Raw genomic sequence first — 24487 nt, 5'->3', positions numbered from 1 at the left:
ATTATTTACAAATTATCGCCTGATTTATTACAAATGATGGCAGTTCTTATCTAGAAAATGTCAATGGATTGCATAGTAATTTACTCCGGCGATTGAAATCATCAAATTGAAATTCCCAACATTTGCGCGGTAAATGACTTTTGTTGACGTAACTGATGTCACCGGAAGCAGCGCTCGGGATGAGAACCTGATCATGCCGCGGAACAATTTGGTTTGTTTTTGTTTGTTTGTTTGTTTTTGTTTAACGTCCTATTAACAGCCAGGGTCATTTAAGGACGTGCCAGGTTTTGGAGGTGGAGGAAAGCCGGAGTACCCGGAGAAAAACCACCGGCCTACGGTCTGTACCTGGCAACTGCCCCACGTAGGTTTCGAACTCGCAACCCAGAGGTGGAGGGCTAGTGATAAAGTGTCGGGACACCTTAACCACCAGAATTATATTTCACATGTATTCAGCAGCTTCGTGGTTGTTACAACTTTTGAATTACGGAATTTAATTCAGAGCCTAAGAACATCAGGCTTCACGCGAATGTTTGTCCCCTACCGACCCACGGTAATAGTAACAGTGACCTTGACCCAAAGCCCTGAAACACGTCCGAGATATTGTGTCCTAGAGATTGGTCGATCATAGATGTGCAGCAAATTTGAAAAAACTAATAGATAAATAAATATATATGCAATGAACATGTATCAAAATGCATTAAACAGCATTTTAAAACATAGCTGTATTCCTTTATAATTCTACATATCTACAACATTTACCACAATTAAAATGAATTTTGAATTTATTCTCAATATAAATCTAAGTTATCAATGTGATTCTGATAATTACAAAGCAATCTGAAACACATTACTTTTTTTAACCTGTACGTGCGATCTTATTTCACTTTATCACAATCAAAGGTGTCTCATCCACTGTATAAAGTCTCTAAACACGTGACTAAAAATAACGATTTTGTTTTTAATAGTTTTGTTTTTAGTCCACTCTGTGGTTGTATCGTTAACTTGTGGACCGTAGACAGTAAATTTTACTCCGTTTATTATTTTCCTCCAATGGGATTTATTCCTTACCTGTCAACAACGATTATCAACCAATGACCAGACGTTAGACATTTTGCCATACAGATGTCGGGCCTGCCCATCAGTAGACATGTTGACATACAGATGTCGGGCCTGCCCATCAGTAGACATGTTGACATACAGATGTCGGGCCTGCCCATCAGTAGACATGTTGACATACAGATGTCGGGCCTGCCCATCAGTAGACATTTTGACATACAGATGTCGGGCCTGTCCATCAGTAGACATTTTGACATACAGATGTCGGGCCTGCCCATCAGTAGACATTTTGACATACAGATGTCGGGCCTGCCCATCAGTAGACATTTTGACATACAGATGTCGGGCCTGCCCATCAAAATGTCTAACATCCGGTGTTTGGACCAGAGTAAATTCTATCTGAGCATTAAATTCCAGCTGCAGGACCCTTGATTAAAATCATTATTTTCTAACGGGATATTGCGTATGACATATATGCATCACAACGAGGCCTGTCCTATCAGTAGAATGTTGAAAAGATGTCGGGCTGCCATCAGTAGACATTTTGCATACAGATGTCGGGCCTGCCATCAGTAGACATGTTGTACATACACATTATTTTTCGTTAACGGCTGTAAATATTTGCGTATTGACCATAATAATACATCACAACAAAGGACAGACATATTTATTAATCCATTTTAAATGCAGTACATGAAAAAGATAGTTTTTAGGACATCGACAGATTAAAGAAGTTGTCAAGACAGAACAAACTTCTTTAATATGTGAACAATATCATCTTGTACATCCAGATAGTACAGACTACCATAACAGTAATTTCATATCTTCGCAATGTATTTGTTGATTTTTTGTGTCTCATTCCCCGAACACCAACTCTGGTAAAGACAAAGGGAGATGTTATTGTAGGAAGTTCTTTGAAGTTTAGTTATAGTCTGTTTCAATATGAAATACCAACTCAGGTAAAAAAAAATGAATCAGATAAAGTTGTCTAAAATTAAAGCACTCTCATCTAGATTATCTTACTCGTAAAAATGAAATAATAAATCTATATAAAATATATAAAAAAGAAAAGAAAAAATTCAAAGCGCTATGCCTAACGTATATATACGTATTTAAGGTAAATTCTTGTCTAACAAAGAAGCATTGTTCCGGTATTGACTCTTCCATTAGCTCAGCAAACACGGAGATGGAAGGAAACAAGCGTAAATATCATAGCTAGGCGGTTTAAATTGTGTGTCGATCCAGAGTGAGGAGATCTAGAGTGTGGAGATCTAGAGTGTGGAGGTCTAGAATGTGGAGGTCTAGAGTGTGGAGATCTAGAGTGTGGAGATCAAGAGTGCGGAGGTCTAGAATGTGGAGATCTAGAGTGTGGAGATGTAGAGTGTGGATATGTAGAGTGTGGAGATCTAGAGTGTGGAGGTCTAGAGTGTGGAGATCTAGAGGGTGGAGGTCTCGAGTGTGGAGGTCTCGAGTGTGGAGATCTAGAGAATGGAGGTGTAGAGTGTGGAGGTCTCGAGTGTGGAGGTCTCGAGTGTGGAGATCTAGAGTGTGGAGGTCTAGAGTGTGGAGATCTAGAGTGTGGAGGTCTAGAGTGTGGAGGTCTCGAGTGTGGAGATTTAGAGTGTGGAGGTCTAGAGTGTGGAGATGTAGAGTGTGGAGATCTAGAGTGTGGAGGTCTAGAGTATGGAGATCTAGAGTGTGGACATCTAGAGCGTGGCGGTCTAGAGTGTGGAGATCAAGAGTGTGGAGATCTAGAGTGTGGAGATCTAGAGTGTGGAGGTCTAGAGTGTGGAGATCTAGAGTGCGGAGGTCTCGAGTGTGGAGATCTAGAGTGTGGAGGTCTAGAGTGTGGAGGTCTAATGTGTGGAGATCTAGAGTGTGGAGGTCTAGAGTGTGGACGTTTAGAGTGTGAACGTCTAGAGTGTGGACGTTTAGAGTGTGAACGTCTAGAGTGTGAACGTCTAGAGGGTGGAGATCTAGAGTGTGGAGATCTAGAGTGTGGAGATCAAGAGTGTGGAGGTCTCGAGTGTGGAGATCTAGAGTGTGGAGATCTAGAAAGTGGAGATCTAGAGTGTGGAGATCTAGAGATTGGAGATCTAGAGTGTGGAGGTCTCGAGTGTGGAGGTCTAGAGTGTGGAGGTCTAGAGTGTGGAGATCTAGAGTGTGGAGATCTAGAGTGTGAAGATCTAGAGTGTGGAGATCTAGAGTGTGGAGATCTAGAGTGTGGAGATCTAGAGTGTGGAGGTCTAGAGTGTGGAGGTCGCGAGTGTTGAGATCTAGAGTGTGGAGATCTAGAGTGTGGAGATCAAGAGTTTGTAGATCTAGAGTGTGGAGATCTAGAGTGTGGATATCTAGAGTGTGGAGGTCTAGAGTGTGGAGGTCGCGAGTGTTGAGATCTAGAGTGTGGAGATCTAGAGTGTGGAGGTCTAGAGAGTGGAGATCTAGAGATTGAAGATCTAGAGTGTGGAGGTCTAGAGTGTGTAGATCTCGAGTGTAGAGATGTAGAGTGTGGAGGTCTAGAGTGTGGAGATCTAGAGTGTGGAGATCTAGAGTGTGGAGATCTAGAGTGTGGAGATCTCGAGTGTGGAGATGTAGAGTGTGGAGATCTAGAGTGTGGAGATCTAGAGTGTGGAGGTCAAGAGTGCGGAGGTCTCGAGTGTGGAGGTCTAGAGTGTGGAGATGTAGAGTGTGGAGATCTAGAGTGTGGAGGTCTAGAGTGTGGAGGTCTCGAGTGTGGAGATCTAGAGTGTGGGAATCTAGAGTGTGGAGATCTCGAGTGTGGAGGTCTAGAGAGTGGAGATCAAGAGTGTGGAGGTCTCGAGTGTGGAGGTCGCGAGTGTGGAGATCTAGAGAGTGGAGGTCGCGAGTGTGGAGATCTAGAGTGTGGAGGTCTAGAGTGTTGAGATCTAGAGGGTGGAGGTCTAGAGTGTGGAGATGTAGAGTGTGGAGGTCTAGAGTGTTGAGATCTAGAGTGTGGAGGTCTCGAGTGTGGAGATCTAGAGTGTGGAGATGTAGAGTGTGGAGGTCTAGAGTGTGGAGATCTAGAGTGTGGAGATCTAGAGTGTGGAGATCTAGAGTGTGGAGGTCGCGAGTGTGGAGGTCTAGAGTGTGGAGGTCTAGAGTGTGGAGATCTAGAGTGTGGAGGTCTAGAGTGTGGAGATCTAGAGTGTGGAGATCTAGAGTGTGGAGATCTAGAGTGTGGAGATCTAGAGTGTGGAGATCTAGAGTGTGGATATTAGAGTGTGGGAATCTAGAGTGTGGAGGTCTCGAGTGTGGAGATCTAGAGTGTGGATATTAGAGTGTGGGAATCTAGAGTGTGGAGGTCTCGAGTGTGGAGGTCTAGAGAGTGGAGATCTAGAGTGTGGAGATCTAGAGAGTGGAGATCTAGTCTAGAGTGTGGAGGTCTAGAGTGTGGAGGTCTAGAGTGTTGAGATCTAGAGTGTGGAGATGTAGAGTGTGGAGATGTAGAGTGTGGAGATCTAGAGTGTGGAGATCTAGAGTGTGGAGATCTAGAGTGTGGAGATCTAGAGTGTGGAGGTCTAGAGTGTGGAGATCTAGAGTGTGGAGATCTAGAGTGTGGATAAGTAGAGTGTGGAGATGTAGAGTGTGGAGGTCTCGAGTGTGGAGGTCGCGAGTGTGGAGATCTAGAGTGTGGAGATCTAGAGTGTGTAGGTCTCGAGTGTGGAGATCTAGAGTGTGGCGGTCTAGAGTGTGGAGATCTAGAGTGTGGAGATCTAGAGTGTGGAGATCTAGAGTGCGGAGATCTAGAGTGTGGCGGTCTAGAGTGTGGAGATCTCGAGTTTGGAGATCTAGAGTGTGGAGATCTAGAGTGTGGAGGTCTCGAGTGTGGAGGTCTAGAGTGTGGAGATCTAGAGTGTGGAGATCTAGAGTGTGGAGATCTAGAGTGTGGAGATCTAGAGTGTGGAGATCAAGAGTGTGGAGATCTAGAGTGTGGAGATCTAGAGTGTGGAGATCTAGAGTGTGGAGATCTAGAGTGTGGAGGTCTAGAGTGTGGAGATCAAGAGTGTGGAGATCTAGAGTGTGGATGTCTAGAGTGTGGAGATCTAGAGTGTGGAGATCTAGAGTGTGGAGATCAAGAGTGTGGAGATCAAGAGTGTGGAGATCTAGAGTGTGGAGGTCTCGAGTGTGGATATCTAGAGTGTGGAGGTCTCGAGTGTGGAGATGTAGAGTGTGGAGATCTAGAGTGTGGAGGTCTAGAGTATGGAGATCTAGAGTGTGGAGATCTAGAGCGTGGCGGTCTAGAGTGTGGAGATCAAGAGTGTGGAGATCTAGAGTGTGGAGATCTAGAGTGTGGAGGTCTAGAGTGTGGAGATCTAGAGTGCGGAGGTCTCGAGTGTGGAGATCTAGAGTGTGGAGGTCTAGAGTGTGGAGGTCTAATGTGTGGAGATCTAGAGTGTGGAGGTCTAGAGTGTGGACGTTTAGAGTGTGAACGTCTAGAGTGTGGACGTTTAGAGTGTGAACGTCTAGAGTGTGAACGTCTAGAGGGTGGAGATCTAGAGTGTGGAGATCTAGAGTGTGGAGATCAAGAGTGTGGAGGTCTCGAGTGTGGAGATCTAGAGTGTGGAGATCTAGAAAGTGGAGATCTAGAGTGTGGAGATCTAGAGATTGGAGATCTAGAGTGTGGAGGTCTCGAGTGTGGAGGTCTAGAGTGTGGAGGTCTAGAGTGTGGAGATATAGAGTGTGGAGATCTAAAGTGTGAAGATCTAGAGTGTGGAGATCTAGAGTGTGGAGATCTAGAGTGTGGAGGTCTAGAGTGTGGAGATCAAGAGTGTGGAGATCTAGAGTGTGGATGTCTAGAGTGTGGAGATCTAGAGTGTGGAGATCTAGAGTGTGGAGATCAAGAGTGTGGAGATCAAGAGTGTGGAGATCTAGAGTGTGGAGATCTAGAGTGTGGAGGTCTCGAGTGTGGATATCTAGAGTGTGGAGGTCTCGAGTGTGGAGATCTAGAGTGTGGAGATCTAGAGTGTGGAGATCTAGAGTGTGGAGATCTAGAGTGTGGAGATCTAGAGTGTGGAGGTCTAGAGTGTGGAGGTCTAGAGTGTGGAGATCAAGAGTGCGGAGGTCAAGAGTGTGGAGATCTAGAGTGTGGAGGTCGCGAGTTTGGAGATCTAGAGTTTGTTGGAGATCTAGAGTGTGTCGATCTAGAGTGTGAACGTCGAGAGAGTGGAGATCTAGAGGGTGGAGATCTAGAGGGTGGAGATCTAGAGTGTGGAGATCTAGAGTGTGGAGATCTAGAGTGTGGAGATCTAGAGAGTGGAGGTCGCGAGTGTGGAGATCTAGAGTGTGGAGATCTAGAGTGTGGAGATCTAGAGTGTGGAGATCTAGAGTGTGGAGATCTAGAGTGTGGAGATCTAGAGTGTGGAGATCTAGAGAGTGGAGGTCGCGAGTGTGGAGATCTAGAGTGTGGAGATCTAGAGTGTGGAGATCTAGAGTGTGGAGATCTAGAGAGTGGAGGTCGCGAGTGTGGAGATCTAGAGTGTGGAGGTCTAGAGTGTGGAGATCTAGAGAGTGGAGGTCTAGAGTGTGGAGATCTAGAGTGTGGAGATCTAGAGTTTGGAGGTCTAGAGTGTGGAGATCTAGAGTGTGGAGATCTAGAGTGTGGAGGTCTAGAGTGTGGAGATCTAGAGTGTGGAGGTCTCGAGTGTGGAGGTCTAGAGTTTGGAGATCTAGAGTGTGATTAGTTAAATCTGAAATTGTCTAGTTTGATGAAATACATTAATATCATAAACTACAGTGTATGTATCGAATATCAAATCATAATTAGACAATCATGATTAAATGACCCGTGTAAGATTAAATATTTTCGCCGCTGTGGGCAAAAAAATCTATATATAGAGAATACATGGTCAGTGTCTAAAAATATAAGCTGTATTTTGGCGAGGGTAAAGAAAGACAAAAGTGGTGAGCAGTAGGTCAGTCGAATTGACGCACGTTCTAAGATTCCAAAATACAGCTGTTTTCCGCAACTGCCGTATACAGCAAAAATATACAATGCATATGGTGGCGGTATTCCGACAATGCGATGGCAGTTGCAGGATAAATGTGCCTTATGGGCTTCTGTAAGGAATAATGTACACTAGTGTAATACAATGTATCTCACAAAACACAATACGACTCGGAAGTATAAAGAAACACGCCACTTTTTATTGGTGACAGTTTCATCACTCCAAGCTAGATGTCATAGGGGTGGCGTATACTTACCACCTCTTTAGTAAAATTTCAAATTCAAAACTGGATTGACATTATTTCATTCGAACTTGAAAGCTGGCATCCATTTTTAACTAGCTTCCTCGTTTAAACCGTACGTAATGCTGGTTAGTAAGTTGGTAAGCCTTGCGCTCGTGTGCGCCACAATGACAACCACGGTAATCACGTGCGAAACTATGACGACAGACGCGTATCTAGCTCCCCCCCCCCTCCCCCCCCCCCCCCCCCCCATCCCGGTCAGTGTACCTACATTTTATATACATGTTTATCTTTCGTGAATACAACTATACTATATAGACCAGTATATCGATCGAAGCGAGAAAATATTTCGTTAACTTCCTCGATTAAAATACATTTTTTTTTCAACCTAGTAGAGTATTCAATAACTTATAACTTCAGATTTGATTTGTATATTGTAGGTCAGTAAAATAAAGAATGATCTACATAATGTACCTTTGTAAAACCCATGACTGTCGCCAAGTTTTGTACACTATGAAACTATGTTTATCATTTAAGATCGTGATTTGTTTTGAAGACAATGAAACGAAATACATTAGAGAGAGAGAGAGAGAGAGAGAGAGAGAGAGAGAGAGAGAGAGAGAGAGAGAGAGAGAGAGAGAGAGAGAGAGAGAGAGAGAGAGAGAGCACTTTTAGTGTGACGTGATCACACAGACTTAATTGTATGTAAATCAGTTTAATAAGGAACCAGAGAAGCAGAGACATGACAACTACATCATCAACAAACCTTTTGTCTTAATACTTAATATTGATGAGGATATTACGCCGAACAAGCCAGTCGACAGGTAGTCGTACATCTAAATCCTGTATTCGTTACAGGTAATACGGACACATAAATTTAACATAAGCGCTGTCGTCAACAATCATAACATGCCGGTAATTTCTTTCAAATATCTCGGAGCTTTTGTTTCTGTTTTTGTGTGTGTTTTTAGGTTTGGATGCGGCAAAGGTAACTCAGCTATATGTTTGTTTAAAACTCTGATTCTGTTCATTATCTATAAACATAAATGTAGATTCCAATCAAATTTTCGAAATATCACCGGGAGAAGGAACTATTTTTAAACATTAGATAAGGTTAATTTGAGGACTGCTGACAGGGAAATGGTCCTTAATTAGATAAGGTTAATTTGAGGACTGTTGACAGGGAAATGGTCCTTAATTAGATAAGGTTTATTTGAGGACTGCTGACAGGGAAATGGTCCTTAATTAGATAAGGTTTATTTGAGGACTGTTGACAGGGAAATGGTCCTTCACGGGGAAAATGATTTAATTTTGATGTAACGCTACTCCTCTAAACTGTCTCGGTGTGGATTCCAACAACATTTTGTCGAGAACATGATTTGAGAGGGACAGGCTTAAACAAATCAGGATTTTGTCTCCGAGAAATGATTGAGGTGCCCCAATTGACGACTACTGAAAAATAGTTACCTATTAGAAAACATATTCTTTGTGGGATTATATTGACAGTGATGTAAATCATTATAATATATACCATTCTCTATGCTATAAGACGTTGTAGTCAACTGGCCGTCTAGTTTCTGTAATCGGAGGGGGGGGGGGGGGGGGGGGGGGGTCCTTTTAGAGTCTGAAGTTGGCCGAGGGCGATTACCACTTATGCCTGATTTTATTTTACAGAGTTATGGACCCTTGATTAATAACGAAAAAAAACCGACTGTTTTTCATGATATTTGTGCGAATATTAGGACTATGCTTGCCTACTAATATATATCTGACGTGAAATAAATTGACGTTATATAATCCGAGGTTGGTTTACAATAAATGTAATATAAACGTGGAACAGCGGACTTTTTATTTCTTGCCACTGCCGAAGGCTGTTCATCTTAAAACAACGACAGCTGACATAATTTTATCATATTTAATATGAGATGTCGGACTTCTGTAACTGTAAACATCTCGTTAGATTGAACATTAAACTTTTTAATTATTATTTATAAAGGAAATACGTGTCCCTTAAGGCTGTCGTCGACCTGTTGGCCCGTAGTGGAATGTTTTGTCGGAAGAAAATCATATCACATTGAAGGCACGTGCTTTTTTGTAGCAATGGTTATACATCGCTTCAAGTTAGTCAAGTAAAATTTCACCTTGACCCCGTTTCAATATGTTGTTTTTTTTCTTTATAAAAAAATTGACGATATTGAAGTAGGCGTAATGAGACCATTTTATACCTGACGACAACTGGACAACACCCATGTTATTGTCATCTTAGACGAAAATTGTTCAATTTCATATTACAAGTACATTTATCCATTCATATCAATTTTGGAGTTATCTTTTTGACAGAATATTGCACAGCAAAGCCTATCTAAGCTCATATTTCAGCTGTGAGATAGAAATTGCATGATCGCTCTTCGTCAAACCAAACAAAGAGAGTTTAATACGTGTTTTCTTAACTTTCCAGAGAGTATAATTTCACACCATCCTGTCAAATCTTCTATTTCAAAGATAAGGGTTTGTCCCATCAAACCTCCAACATTAGCCCGGTGGTCACCGGATCTCGTCAGAGGTACCTCAGCGACAACTTCTGAAAATGATTCTAAATGAAACTAAAACATATGACGGTGGTCCTTACCCTTTCACACCCATTGTTGTAAGTTGATAAGGGGAACAATGAAATAAGTCTACAATGACCTGTCGGAGTTTGCCCTGGGGTGAATTAGTTCACATTCAGTAATAGCGAGTCCCCAGTTACTGTACGTGTCTATTTGTATAATGAGTCAGTAGAGTATTTTAATGATACGAGTTTTAACATCTTGTCCCCATATCTTACGTTTCTTCTTTGAACTATAGCCTAAACGAGTGACCACGCCCTTTCACGATTTACTCGGAAGCACGCCCCCTTTTTAAAGACATGTTCCATAAAATCTCCCTTCAGTTAAGTATTTCAGTTCGTTATCAAGTCCCGCACATTCCCATGAACATGTTATTTTGATAAATACCTGTTTTAGCGAACAATCTTATTCTTATAAATTTCATCCTTTTTCTCTGTGCATTTACCACTTCATGTGGAAAAAAAACCAGAAATTGCATGCTTCAAAATCTCAAAATCAACACTCTGCCACCATTTGGTGTTTGATCGTGGAGAGTAGAGACTAATCCCACGTCGATTTACCATACATTGGAATTATCCAATAGTAGGTTCAAAAAGTGGAATGGACATCTGACTCCTCTCTATGGAAATGTAAATAGAGTATTTCCGACTGTTCACCGGTCAATATTTTTGATTGTTCATGTTCTCTGCGGCTTCGCAAAACAGTCCATCAGGTTGGTCCCACCATCTCGGGGAGGAGTTTTGACTGTTGACTGATAAGAAATATGAGAAACGTCGAGGATATGAATGAGTGACATTTTAATGAGTTGTTTGTGCTTTTAAATTCATGTTAAAAAAGTATATAACTGATATGGAATGTAATGAAATTATTTATCGTGATGGAAAGGAAATCTAAACCATTGAGCTTCTAAGAATCACTAGGAAATTAAAGAGATATTCGTGCTGTCTGATAACGGTATCCCTCGTTAACATACATGCATGTGTACCTTTTGAAACTGCAAACCTCGAACAACTTACCCATCATAAAGAAACATAGCTTTCTCAGGAACTTGATATTTTGTTCTCATAGAGGTGTCTGATTCCGGGCCTCCTAGGAAACAACCTTACGGACATGCTCTCTAGCCATGCCCACCCTCTACAAGGAAATACCTCTCTCACAAAGCCCGAGCCCTGCACGGACATACCCCCTAACGATGTCTGCCTTCTACACGAACGTACCCCCTAACGATGGCCGCCTTCTACACAGACATACCCCCTAACGATGGCCGCCCTCTACACGGACATACCCCCTAACGACGGCCGCCTCCTACACGGACATACCCCCTAACGATGGCCACCCTCTACACAGACATACCCCCTAACGATGGCCACCCTCTACACAGACATACCCCCTAACGATGGCCACCCTCTACACAGACATACCCCCTAACGATGGCCACCCTCTACACGAACATACCCCCTAACGATGGCTGCCTTCTACACAGACATACCCCCTAACGACGGCCACCCTCTACACGGACATACCCCCTAACGATGGCCACCCTCTACACGGACATACCCCCTAACGATGGCCGCCCTCTACACGGACATACCCCCTAACGATGGCCGCCTTTTACATGAACATACCCCCTAACGATGGCCGCCTTCTACACGGACATACCCACTAACGATGGCCACCCTCTACATGAACATACCCCCTAACGATGGCCGCCTTCTTCACGGACATACCCCCTAACGATTGCCACCCTCTACATGGACATACCCCCTAACGATGGCCGCCTTCTACACGGACATACCCCCTAACGATGGCCGCCTTCTACACAGACATACCCCCTAACGATGGCCACCCTCTACATGGACATACCCCCTAACGATGGCCACCCTCTACATGGACATACCCCCTAACGATGGCCGCCTTCTACACGGACATACCCCCTAACGATGGCCACCCTCTACATGGACATACCCCCTAACGATGGCCGCCTTCTACACGGACATACCCCCTAACGATGGCCACCCTCTACATGGACATACCCCCTAACGATGGCCGCCTTCTACACGGACATACCCCCTAACGATGGCCACCCTCTACATGAACATACCACCTAACGATGGCCGCCTTCTACACGGACATACCCCCTAACGATGGCCACCCTCTACACAGACATACCCCCTAACGATGGCCGCCTTCTACATGGACATCCTCCTAACGATGACCGCCTTCTACACAGACATACCCCCTAACGATGGCCGCCTTCTACACGGACATACCCCCTAACGATGGCCGCCCTCTTCACGGACATACCCCCTAACGATGGCCGCCTTCTACATGGACATCCTCCTAACGATGGCCGCCTTCTACACAGACATACCCCCTAACGATGGCCGCCTTCTACACAGACATACCCCCTAACGATGGCCACCCTCTACATGGACATACCCCCTAACGATGGCCACCCTCTACATGGACATACCCCCTAACGATGGCCGCCTTCTACACGGACATACCCCCCTAACGATGGCCACCCTCTACATGGACATACCCCCTAACGATGGCCGCCTTCTACACGGACATACCCCCTAACGATGGCCACCCTCTACATGGACATACCCCCTAACGATGGCCGCCTTCTACACGGACATACCTCCTAACGATGGCCACCCTCTACACAGACATACCCCCTAACGATGGCCGCCTTCTACATGGACATCCTCCTAACGATGGCCGCCTTCTACACAGACATACCCCCTAACGATGGCCGCCTTCTACACAGACATACCCCCTAACGATGGCCGCCCTCTTCACGGACATACACCCTAACGATGGCCACCCTCTACACAGACATACCCCCTAACGATGGCCGCCTTCTACATGGACATACCCCCTAACGATGGCCGCCTTCTACACGGACATACCCCCTAACGATGGCCGCCCTCTACACGGACATACCCCCTAACGATGGCCGCCTTCTACACGGACATACCCCCTAACGATGGCCGCCTTCTACACGGACATACCCCCTAACGATGGCCGCCCTCTACACGAACATACCCCTAACGATGGCCAACCTCTACACGGACATACCCCCTAACTTTTTTTTTTATTTTTCGTAAAACGTTTTGATCCTTTTTTTTCCACCTTTTGGGGAAAATTTCCTCATTCCTTTTTTTCCTTAAAAATTAAAATTTTTGTCCGAAAAAGGGGGGTTTTTTATTTTTCCTATCCACACAGATGTCATCACGGTTATGACTCAGCATTGTGATAATCAACAGTTCCATCCTTATATAATGTGTCCGATAAGATCCAATACTTTATGTGAGAACATGATTAACACTCACGTTTGTTTAACGGAAGTCGCCGGACAGAGGGGCGTGAAGAGTTTGGTGTGTGTGTGATTATCAGAATCGGTTCCATTAAAAAAAATACGCGTCCTGGAATATTGGAGAATAAAAGGAACCATAACCGTCATATCTATTGTCCAAATCACGTGCCAACTCTTTGGATGTGTAATACTTTCTACTAATATATCTAAAAGTCGAGATTACCCATTTACGGAGTTCAATTCTAAATCAAACTCGATAAGACAAGGAGAGAAATAGCAGAGAATACCGACATACATTACCCCAATCGTAATTTTCAATAAAAATCGATAAAATCAGAGCAAATGAACTAAACAATCTAAATCTGTTACCGATAAAGTACGAGGGGTATTTTATAAGACAAGGTGACAGCAGATTGTACAAGTAAATATAATATTTTCAAGTCGGAGAGGAAAGACCTGATAATTGTACATTGTAATGGTTTTGTTCCCCAACTACATAATGATATAAACGGTTCTCATTGTAGCTTTTAAGCGGACGGATTTGCCAGTTACCAGTATCATGTGACTTATTGGGATCTGGCACTCCAAGTATGGAATTTTATCTTGACGGCATTTAACATAGTAATCGTGTTTAATAATCAGACTGACTAATCCAAACTATCGAACCTCATCTAGAACATAAAAAAAACCTTCGCTGTACACTAGCAGCTTTCTTCGTAGCTGCGATAACGTAGCTCTAGACGACGGACGGACAATTTCTGACAGATGGTCGTCGTCAGAGCTACGATTCCCTCCCATTGCTCGTAATGTAGCAAAACAGTGAACCTCGAAAATGCTACAAATAGCGGATATCGTTTAATTTTGGAGTAATAGTTCGTATAATTAAACATTTCTAATACAATTTTGCAATGTATTGGCCTACCGTCTAATCTAGAAATCTTTGATTCGCATATTCTGATATCATACTGTTTGGAGTTGTCTCCGTGATCCGCCATGATACTTCTCGAAGAACTCTCGCGAGGATTCTAACCCAAATATGTGATCCATATATGGATGAAGCTACTACGATAAATAAATACATAATCAGAGAAATTTAACCACTCTTTTGTAACTCTTGTGAAGAAAGCGAATCTTACTTTGCGTAATTAAATAATTTCAGAATGAATTGACCTTCCTTACCGAGATATATTACTCCGAATCTGTTTTTCTGTTGAAATCTCGCGGAAATCTCATTAGCATCAACTTATTTTGATTTCCTTATAAGGAAATTGACCTTTACACTTGTATCAAAGATGGCGGTATGTTTGAACTGATATCTCCGTGTGTCTTGCTCGTTTTGGATTTTACTATTTATTGTCAAACATTTGAAGTAATGTGCAGGTTTGTTGCTTGAATATTCATAATAGATACCAGAATCATCAATTTACATGTGTTTTTTTTATCTGAGAAAAATGTTACCACTGCTAATACTGCCCGATGTGAATCGCATCGGGGCTTGCTACACTATCGGCAATGGGAGGGACTTCATACCCTGCCGGAGAGCAGTGTAGGCAGGGTATGAATATTCGTTCTACTTTCTTCGGTGAGGAGGGTCCAGATCTACGGCAAATGACGTTCAATTGAGAAACCAAATAGTTCATTAAAACAGAGTGTGTGACGTCATTATAAATATTCAGCTGAGCAACGTTTCAATTCAAGTCCTTAGTTCCAAAAATTAGTTTATGGAGTCATTGGATATCTTACTCCGTCTGATAAATTACTATAAGTATACATGTTTAATATACGAACTGAAACGAAATAGCGGGGCACTAGGTGGTCAGCCGATACGCTGACGAACCGGTTATCTTATTAATTGCAGTGAATGGTACGGAACGCACTGTAAATCAGCTAGGCCTAAGGATCTAAAACATTCAGACTCTAAATATATCTGTATTTTATTTCTGCAACATGTACCAGTTCTGTCAAATGTCATCAAGAAATGTAAACACCAGAAAACGCCAGTACACACCTATACATAGCTATAACCTGGCTCTCAATCTTACTCAATAACAGTAAAGGATGCTGGGCAGGAACGAAGACATAATCAGATATGGTTGATGTTCTTCACTCGGGACCCCGGTATGGTTTTTCTGTCTTCTCAGGGACCTAAGAAGTATGTTGAACGTTAATCCCAGCAGGCTACATAAAAACGGACCAACTACAGGATGAGATAACTTTCTATTTCTGTAACATTTGGAAAAAAAAACCTAAATTTACCATCTGCCCAAATATAACACTTCAATTACGATACCCTGCTTGATTGTGTCTAATTGACGTCATACCAGTGGGATCATGACTGTTGGTGTCTCAGTTAACCGCACTCATAGGACCATGACTATTGGTGTCTCAGTTATACCGTACTCATAGGACCATGACTGTTGGTGTCTCAGTTATACCGAACTCATAATACCATGGCTGTTGGTGTCTCAGTTATACCGTACTCATAGGACCACGACTGTTGGTGTCTCAGTTATACCGTATTCATAGGACGATGACTGTTGGTGTCTCAGTTATACCGAACTCATAGGACGATGACTGTTGGTGTCTCAGTTATACCGTACTCATAGGACCATGACTGTTGGTGTCTCAGTTATACCGCACTCATAGGACCATGACTGTTGGTGTCTCAGTTATACCGCACTCATAGGACCATGACTGTTGGTGTCTCAGTTATACCGCACTCATAGGACGATGGCTGTTGGTGTCTTAGTTATACCGTACTCATAGGACCATGACTGTTGGTGTCTCAGTTATACCGCACTCATAGGACCATGACTGTTGGTGTCTCAGTTATACCGCACTCATAGGACCATGACTGTTGGTGTCTCAGTTATACCGCACTCATAGGACGATGGCTGTTGGTGTCTTAGTTATACCGAACTCATAGGACGATGGCTGTTGGTGTCTCAGTTATACCGTACTCATAGGACGATGGCTGTTGGTGTCTTAGTTATACCGTATTCATAGGACCATGAATATTGGTGTCTCAGTTATACCGAACTCATAGGACCATGGCTGTTTGTGTCTCAGTTATACCGTACTCATAGGACCATGAATGTTGGTGTCTCAGTTATACCGAACTCATAGGACGATGGCTGTTTGTGTCTCAGTTATACCGTACTCATAGGACCATGAATGTTGGTGTCTTAGTTATACCGAACTCATAGGACGATGGCTGTTTGTGTCCCAATTATACCGTACTCATTAGACCATGACTGTTGGTGTCTCAGTTATACCGTACTCATAGGACCATGACTGTTGGTGTCTCAGTTATACCGTACTCATAGGACCATGACTATTGGTGTCTCAGTTATACCGTACTCATAGGACCATGACTATTGGTGTCTCAGTTATACCGTACTCATAGGACCATGAATGTTGGTGTCTTAGTTATACCGAACTCATAGGACGATGGCTGTTTGTGTCCCAATTATACCGTACTCATAGGACCATGACTGTTGGTGTCTCAGTTATACCGTACTCATAGGACCATGACTGTTGGTGTCTCAGTTATACCGTACTCATAGGACCATGACTATTGGTGTCTCAGTTATACCGTACTCATAGGACCATGACTATTGGTGTCTCAGTTATACCGTACTCATAGGACCATGGCTGTTGGTGTCTCAGTTATACCGCACTCATTAGACCATGACTATTGGTGTCTCAGTTATACCGTACTCATAGGACCATGACTGTTGGTGTCTCAGTTATACCGAAGTCATAGGACCATGGCTGTTGGTGTCTCATTTAACTCGTACTCATAGGACCATGGATGTTGGTGTCTCATTTAACCCGTACTCATAGGACCATGGATGTTGGTGTCTCATTTAACCCGTACTCATAGGACCATGGATGTTGGTGTCTTAGTTATACCGAACTCAAAGGACCATGACTATTGGTGTCTCAGTTATACCGAACTCATAGGACCATGACTGTTGGTGTCTCAGTTATACCGTACTCATAGGACCATGACTGTTGGTGTCTCAGTTATACCGTACTCATAGGACCATGACTATTGGTGTCTCAGTTATACCGTACTCATAGGACCATGACTGTTGGTGTCTTAGTTATACCGTACTCATAGGACCATGGCTGTTGGTGTCTCAGTTATACCGTACTCATAGGACCATGACTGTTGGTGTCTCAGTTATACCGAAGTCATAGGACCATGGCTGTTGGTGTCTCATTTAACTCGTACTCATAGGACCATGGATGTTGGTGTCTCATTTAACCCGTACTCATAGGACCATGACTGTTGGTGTCTCAGTTATACCGTACTCAAAGGACCATGACTATTGGTGCTCAGTTATACCGTACTCATAGGACCATGGATGTTGGTGTCTCATTTATACCGAACTCATAGGACTATGGCTGTTGGTGTCTCATTTAACCCGTACTCATTAGACCATGACTGTTGGTGTCTCAGTTATACCGTACTCAAAGGACCATGACTATTGGTGTCTCAGTTATACCGTACTCATAGGACCATGGCTGTTGGTGTCTCATTTAACTCGTACTCATAGGACCATGGCTGTTGGTGTCTCAGTTATACCGAACTCATAGGACGCTTGCTGTTGGTGTCTCATTTATACCGCACTCATAGGACCATGACTGTTGGTGTCTCAGTTATACCGTACTCATAGGACGATGGCTGTTGGTGTCTCATTTAACCCGTACTCATTAGACCATGACTGTTGGTGTCTCAGTTATACCGTACTCAAAGGACCATGACTATTGGTGTCTCAGTTATACCGTACTCATAGGACCATGGCTGTTGGTGTCTCATTTAACTCGTACTCATAGGACCATGGCTGTTGGTGTCTCAGTTATACCGAACTCATAGGACGATGGCTGTTGGTGTCTCATTTATACCGCACTCATAGGACCATGACTGTTGGTGTCTCAGTTATACCGTACTCATAGGACCATGACTATTGGTGTCTCAGTTATACCGAACTCATAGGACGATGGCTGTTGGTGTCTCATTTATACCGCACTCATAGGACCATGGCTGTTGGTGTCTCATTTATACCGTACTCATAGGACCATGACTGTTGGTGTCTCAGTTATACCGCACTCATAGGACCATGACTGTTGGTGTCTCATTTATACCGTACTCATAGGACCATGGCTGTTGGTGTCTCAGTTATACCGTACTCATAGGACCATGACTGTTGGTGTATCATTTATACCGTACTCATAGGACCATGGCTGTTGGTGTATCATTTAACCCGTACTCATAGGACCATGGCTGTTGGTGTCTCAGTTATACCGTACTCATAGGACCATGACTGTTGGTGTCTCATTTATACCGTACTCATAGGACCATGACTGTTGGTGTCTCAGTTATACCGCACTCATAGGACCATGACTGTTGGTGTCTCATTTATACCGTACTCATAGGACCATGACTGTTGGTGTCTCAGTTATACCGTACTCATAGGACCATGACTGTTGGTGTATCATTTATACCGTACTCATAGGACCATGGCTGTTGGTGTATCATTTAACCCGTACTCATAGGACCATGGCTGTTGGTGTCTCAGTTATACCGTACTCATAGGACCATGACTGTTGGTGTCTCAGTTATACCGTACTCATAGGACCATGACTGTTGGTGTCTCAGTTATACCGTACTCATAGGATCATGACTGTTGGTGTCTCAGTTATACCGTACTCATAGGACCATGACTGTTGGTGTCTCAGTTATACCGAACTCATAGGACCATGACTATTGGTGTCTCAATTATACCGTACTCATTAGACCATGACTGTTGGTGTCTCAGTTATACCGTACTCATAGGACCATGGCTGTTGGTGTCTCAGTTATACCATACTCATAGGACCATGACTGTTGGTGTCTCATTTATACCGTACTCATAGGACCATGACTGTTGGTGTCTCAGTTATACCGTACTCATAGGACCATGACTGTTGGTGTCTCAGTTATACCGTACTCATAGGACCATGACTGTTGGTGTCTCAGTTATACCGTACTCATAGGACCATGACTGTTGGTGTCTCATTTAACTCGTACTCATAGGACCATGGCTGTTGGTGTCTCATTGACACAATGCCCATGTAAACATTCTACATTCAAATGCCGTACCAGCTCGACATTGAAATTCTAATTTTGTTAATTTTTTTAGACTTTTACATTGTGTTGGGTATTACAATGCTATACATGGACAAACCTCTATAGTTGAGATCGTGGACATACTGGAACAGCACGCGCCTGGTCCCCTCGTCATGTTAAGGTCACACAGTATACTACCTATTTAGAAAAAAAAGTTTTATATTAAAAATATGCTATTTTAATCGTAATTTCAATGTATAATGTTTAAATATACGGCCATCACCGCGAGTGTCTATGATTTATCTGTGACGACAGATTTAGCAAAGTCATACTATATACTTTATCAGAAATGTTATCATATCTATTTTTAAACCAAGATGATAACACTGAAAATATATTGAGTCTCGTGTTGAGTTTCAGATCTGCGACAGCATTGGCTCCACGATGATATTTTGAGTATGTCTTTAGAGTTTGTGTCTGTGGAGAGATCCCGCCTCGCTGCTCTTTCCAGCCAATCACGGTGCATTTCGGGCGTACACGGACTGGTGACAAGGTGTCACGTGCGACGAGATCATGTTATCAAATTTGATGTATCGTCTGTCCTGGTATTGGTGTTATCTGTGGAATGACTACAAACATCCTCAATGTGGGGCGTTCGGTACACCTACCCCGGGGTATTTCTTCAATGATTTCCCCCAACTTATTGCACGTCATAACGTCTTTGTTTTAAATCAATCTGTATTACTCAATTTTTAATTGATTCCATTTCTATAATCAGTAATGTCTATACACACATATCCACACCCAGCGTCATAGAGATAGATAATTCCCAGGATAAACTGACACAGATGAAGCACATTTTATATTCTTTATGTAGTAAAACAGGAAAACGACAAACCACTATACCGGAGAGAATGTACAATACATTGATATAAGGGTGTAGGTGCCTTTCGTGATGTACAGGTACCGAGAAAGGTTACCATGGACTACCCTGACATACAGTTAGTGATACAGGTTACCCTGACATACAGTTAGTGATACAGGTTACCATGGAATACCCTGACATACAGTTAGTGATACAGGTTACCCTGACATACAGTTAGTGATACAGGTTACCCTGACATACAGTTAGTGATACAGGTTACCGTGGAATACCCTGACATACAGTTAGTGATACAGGTTACCCTGACATACAGTTAGTGATACAGGTTACCCTGACATACAGTTAGTGATACAGGTTACTATAACATAGAGTTAGTGATACAGGTTACCATGCAATACCTTGATATACAGTTAGTGATACAGGTTACCATGGATACCCTGACATACAGTTAGTGATACAGGTTACCATAACATACAGTTAGTGATACAGGTTACCGTGGAATACCCTGACATACAGTTAGTGATACAGGTTACCAAGGAATACCCTGACATACAGTTAGTGATACAGGTTACCCTGACATACAGTTAGTGATACAGGTTACCCTGACATACAGTTAGTGATACAGGTTACCCTGACATACAGTTAGTGATACAGGTTACCCTGACATACAGTTAGTGATACAGGTTACCCTGACATACAGTTAGTGATACAGGTTACCTTGACACACAGTTAGTGATACAGGTTACCCTGACATACAGTTAGTGATACAGGTTACCTTTGGATACTCTGACAACAAACATCTGCGATTGAAATATTTCAACATGAAGTTATTTTCATCTCATTAAACCTTTTGTTTTTCTGATTGATAATCTAAACAACTGTGTTAATTGTGGGTAGAAATTTCAGATGTAACTTTAGAAGCTGGTATACAATGATGAATTTGACCTAGTTCTTTTTTAATGGTAAGGTGATATTTCGCGGTGAGAATAATGCCGGGTCGGAAACAGATATCAGTGAAAAGAAAGGTAATGTAAATCTTTAAAAAATGAAATTCGTCATAAAAAAGAATAGAAAAATTTCAGTGATGAACGGTAAAAGGCACTTTCCCAATAAGTTAAAGGGGGACATTTTTTAGAAATTTTGTAAAAAACGGACAAATTTCCCTCTGAGTGTCGCTAAATGTAAGATTAGAAAAGGTTTTAGAATGGGACTGTGATAACAGTGAAAATCCCAAATTTAACAACGGCGTCCGGACCCCCCATTTTTGATAATTTATCGCCGATTTATCAGTCAGGGGAAAAAACCGGTTGGGCGACAAAAAAAAGACGTTCTTTTGTAACATGGGGTCGGAAAGTATATTATACCTATAATATGGTTTCCCAATCAATTTGTCGAATTTTCCTTTTGACAGTAACGAGCAGGGAAATCCATTGTGACGCCCCCTACGTGTGGGACATTGTGACACGCCGCTTGTGTGACCAATGCCGCTATATCACTCGTTCCCTTGAACTTGTGTCAATTTTACCCCGATTCTTTAAAGTGAAAATGATCATGATATATCGTTTCCCTTTTTCATCAAGGGCAGACTATCTTCGCACATTTTTTTCATAAATCTAGGAAATGTCTGACTTTTTTGGTAAAAGAATGAGAAGCAAAATGTTTTAAAAATTAAGGTTAATATCAGCTATTCGAAGGGAAATTTCCCTTTAAAATCTTTTGCTGAAAAAAGGGAAAAACCCCTGGTATTGGGTCTTTAGAGCCAAAAGTGCATATGGAGTTCCTTTATTTAATTGATAATTTCAATATCGTTAAAAAGTATCGACATTAGGACTTCGGCGAAATTGTTTTCGCTTTTACTTAATTGAAATGACAAAAAAAAATGGACATTAAAAGTGTAATTCTGTTCCCCCCTAATTTATAGGGGCGTTTTAATACGTTTTCAACCTTATTTTATAGACGTAGTTTATTACTGTTAATCCTTACGGTTTTTTGAAATAGTTTATATCTGTTACATACCTTTCAGTTTATGAACGGTTTTTATACTGGATTATCCTTACAGTTTAGTGACGTAGTTTATTATGTTACTACCCCTTTTAGTTTATAGTAAAGTAGTTTATACTGTATACTACCTAAGTTTTTGGACGTAGTTTTATCTGTATACATACCTTTCGTTTTAGTAACGTATTTTAATTTAATACCTTTTGTTTTAAAGTAGTTTTTTATGTATATATCCTTAAGTTTTTAAAGGGGTAGTTTATATTTTTAACATACCTTCAGTTTTTGAACGTAGTTTTTAACTGTATTATACCCCATTATGAACGTAGTTTTTTATTTTTCATCCCTTTCTTTTATAAAGTAGTTTATAACTGTATACATACCTTATAGTTTAAATTAACGTATTTTAAATTAAATACCTTACGTTTTTTGTGACGTGTTTATACTTATAATACCTTACGTTTTTAGTAAGAGTTTTAATACTGTTATACCTTACGTTTATAGTAACGTAGTTTAATCTGTTAATCCCTTTCAGTTTATAGAACGTAGTTTATATACTGTTTTCATACCTTACAGTTTAAGAAGATTTTTTATGTTACTACCTTATATTTTTAGTAACGTAGTTTATATACTGTATACATACCTTACAGTTTATAGTAACGTAGTTTATATACTGTATACATACCTTACAGTTTATAGTAACGTAGTTTATATACTGTATACATACCTTACAGTTTATAGTAACGTAGTTTATATACTGTTACATACCTTACAGTTTATAGTACGTAGTTTATATACTGTATACATACCTTACAGTTTATAGTGAACGTAGTTTATATACTGTATACATACCTTACAGTTTATAGTGACGTAGTTTATATACTGTATACATACCTTACAGTTTATAGTAACGTAGTTTATATACTGTATACATACCTTACAGTTTATAGTAACGTAGTTTATATACTGTATACATACCTTACAGTTTATAGTAACGTAGTTTATATACTGTATACATACCTTATAGTTTATAGTAACGTAGTTTATATACTGTACTATACCTTACAGTTTATAGTGACGTAGTTTATATACTGTATACCATACCTTACAGTTTATAGTGAACGTAGTTTATATACTGTATACATACTTACAGTTTATAGTAACGTAGTTTAATACTTAAAAACCTTAAGTTTAAGTAACGTAGTTTTTATATGTATACATCCTTTCAGTTTATAGTTAAAGTAGTTTATATACTGTAACATACCTTTCGTTTATATGACTATTTTATTATGTAACATCCCTTTCATTTATAGTAACGGTTTTTATACTGTTAAAATACCTTACAGTTTAAGTGCGTAGTTTTATACTGATCTACCTTTAAATTTTTAGTAAAATAGTTTTATACTGTAACATACCTTTTAGTTTATATAACGTATTTTTATACTGTAAAACCTTTTTTTAATAAGTTTTTATACTGTATACATACCTTCGTTTATAGTAAAGTAGTTTATATATGTAAAAACCTTTCAGTTTACAGTGACGTAGTTTATATACGTATAAATACTTACGTTTTTAGTAACGTAGTTTTTTTTTAATGTATATATACCTACGTTTTTGTAACTAGTTTATATACGATACATCCTTTCGTTTTAAGAAATAGTTTTATTGTCTACCTTACGTTTATAAACGTTTTAATACTTATAATTTCCCGTTTATATAAAAATGTTTAAAACTGTATACATACTTACAGTTTATAGTGCGTGTTATATCGTACATACCTACAGTTTATAAACTAAATTTTATACTTACATACCTTCAGTTTAAGAAAAGTTTTTTTATTTTACTTTAATCTTACGTTTTTAAATGACGTAGTTTTTTCGTATCATACCTTTCAGTTTTTATAAAGTGTTTTTTTACTGTAACTACCTTACAGTTATAGTAAAATATTTATATACTTACTACCTTACAGTTTATGTAAAAGTGTTTATTTATTATACATACCTTACAGTTTATTTAAAGTGTTTAATATGAAAACCTTCGTTTTAAAAAGTAGTTATACTTCATACCTTACGTTTTTTTTTTTAGAACGTAGTTTATATACTTCATCCTTACAGTTTTAGTAAAGGTTTATTTCTGATACATACCTTACAGTTTAGGAGTAGTTTTTATACTGTATACATACCTTACAGTTATAGTGACGTAGTTTATATACTGTATACATACCTTACAGTTTATAGTACGTAGTTTATATACTGTCATACCTTACCGTTTATAGTAACGAAGTTTATATACTGTAT

The 24487-nt window shown here is 41.0% G+C and overlaps 1 protein-coding gene across 1 annotated transcript in view; it reads left to right on the top strand.

Moving 5' to 3' along the window:
- The first annotated feature begins 1122 nt into the window (after positions 1–1122).
- The window catches only part of LOC117326627 (adhesive plaque matrix protein-like), a 55589-nt gene continuing 32224 nt past the window's right edge, over positions 1123–24487 (top strand). Inside the window, exons 1-2 of the mRNA XM_033883388.1 lie at positions 1123–1444; positions 8235–8251. Of these exons, the coding sequence (XP_033739279.1) occupies positions 1123–1444; positions 8235–8251 (339 nt within the window). The remainder of the gene's footprint in view (positions 1445–8234; positions 8252–24487) is intronic.

The sequence above is a fragment of the Pecten maximus genome, chromosome 4 (assembly GCF_902652985.1).
Source record: "Pecten maximus chromosome 4, xPecMax1.1, whole genome shotgun sequence".
In the NCBI taxonomy this organism is placed as follows: domain Eukaryota; kingdom Metazoa; phylum Mollusca; class Bivalvia; order Pectinida; family Pectinidae; genus Pecten; species Pecten maximus.
The sequence above is the reverse complement of the archived record's forward strand: the minus strand, read 5'-3'. Positions and strand labels throughout refer to the sequence as shown.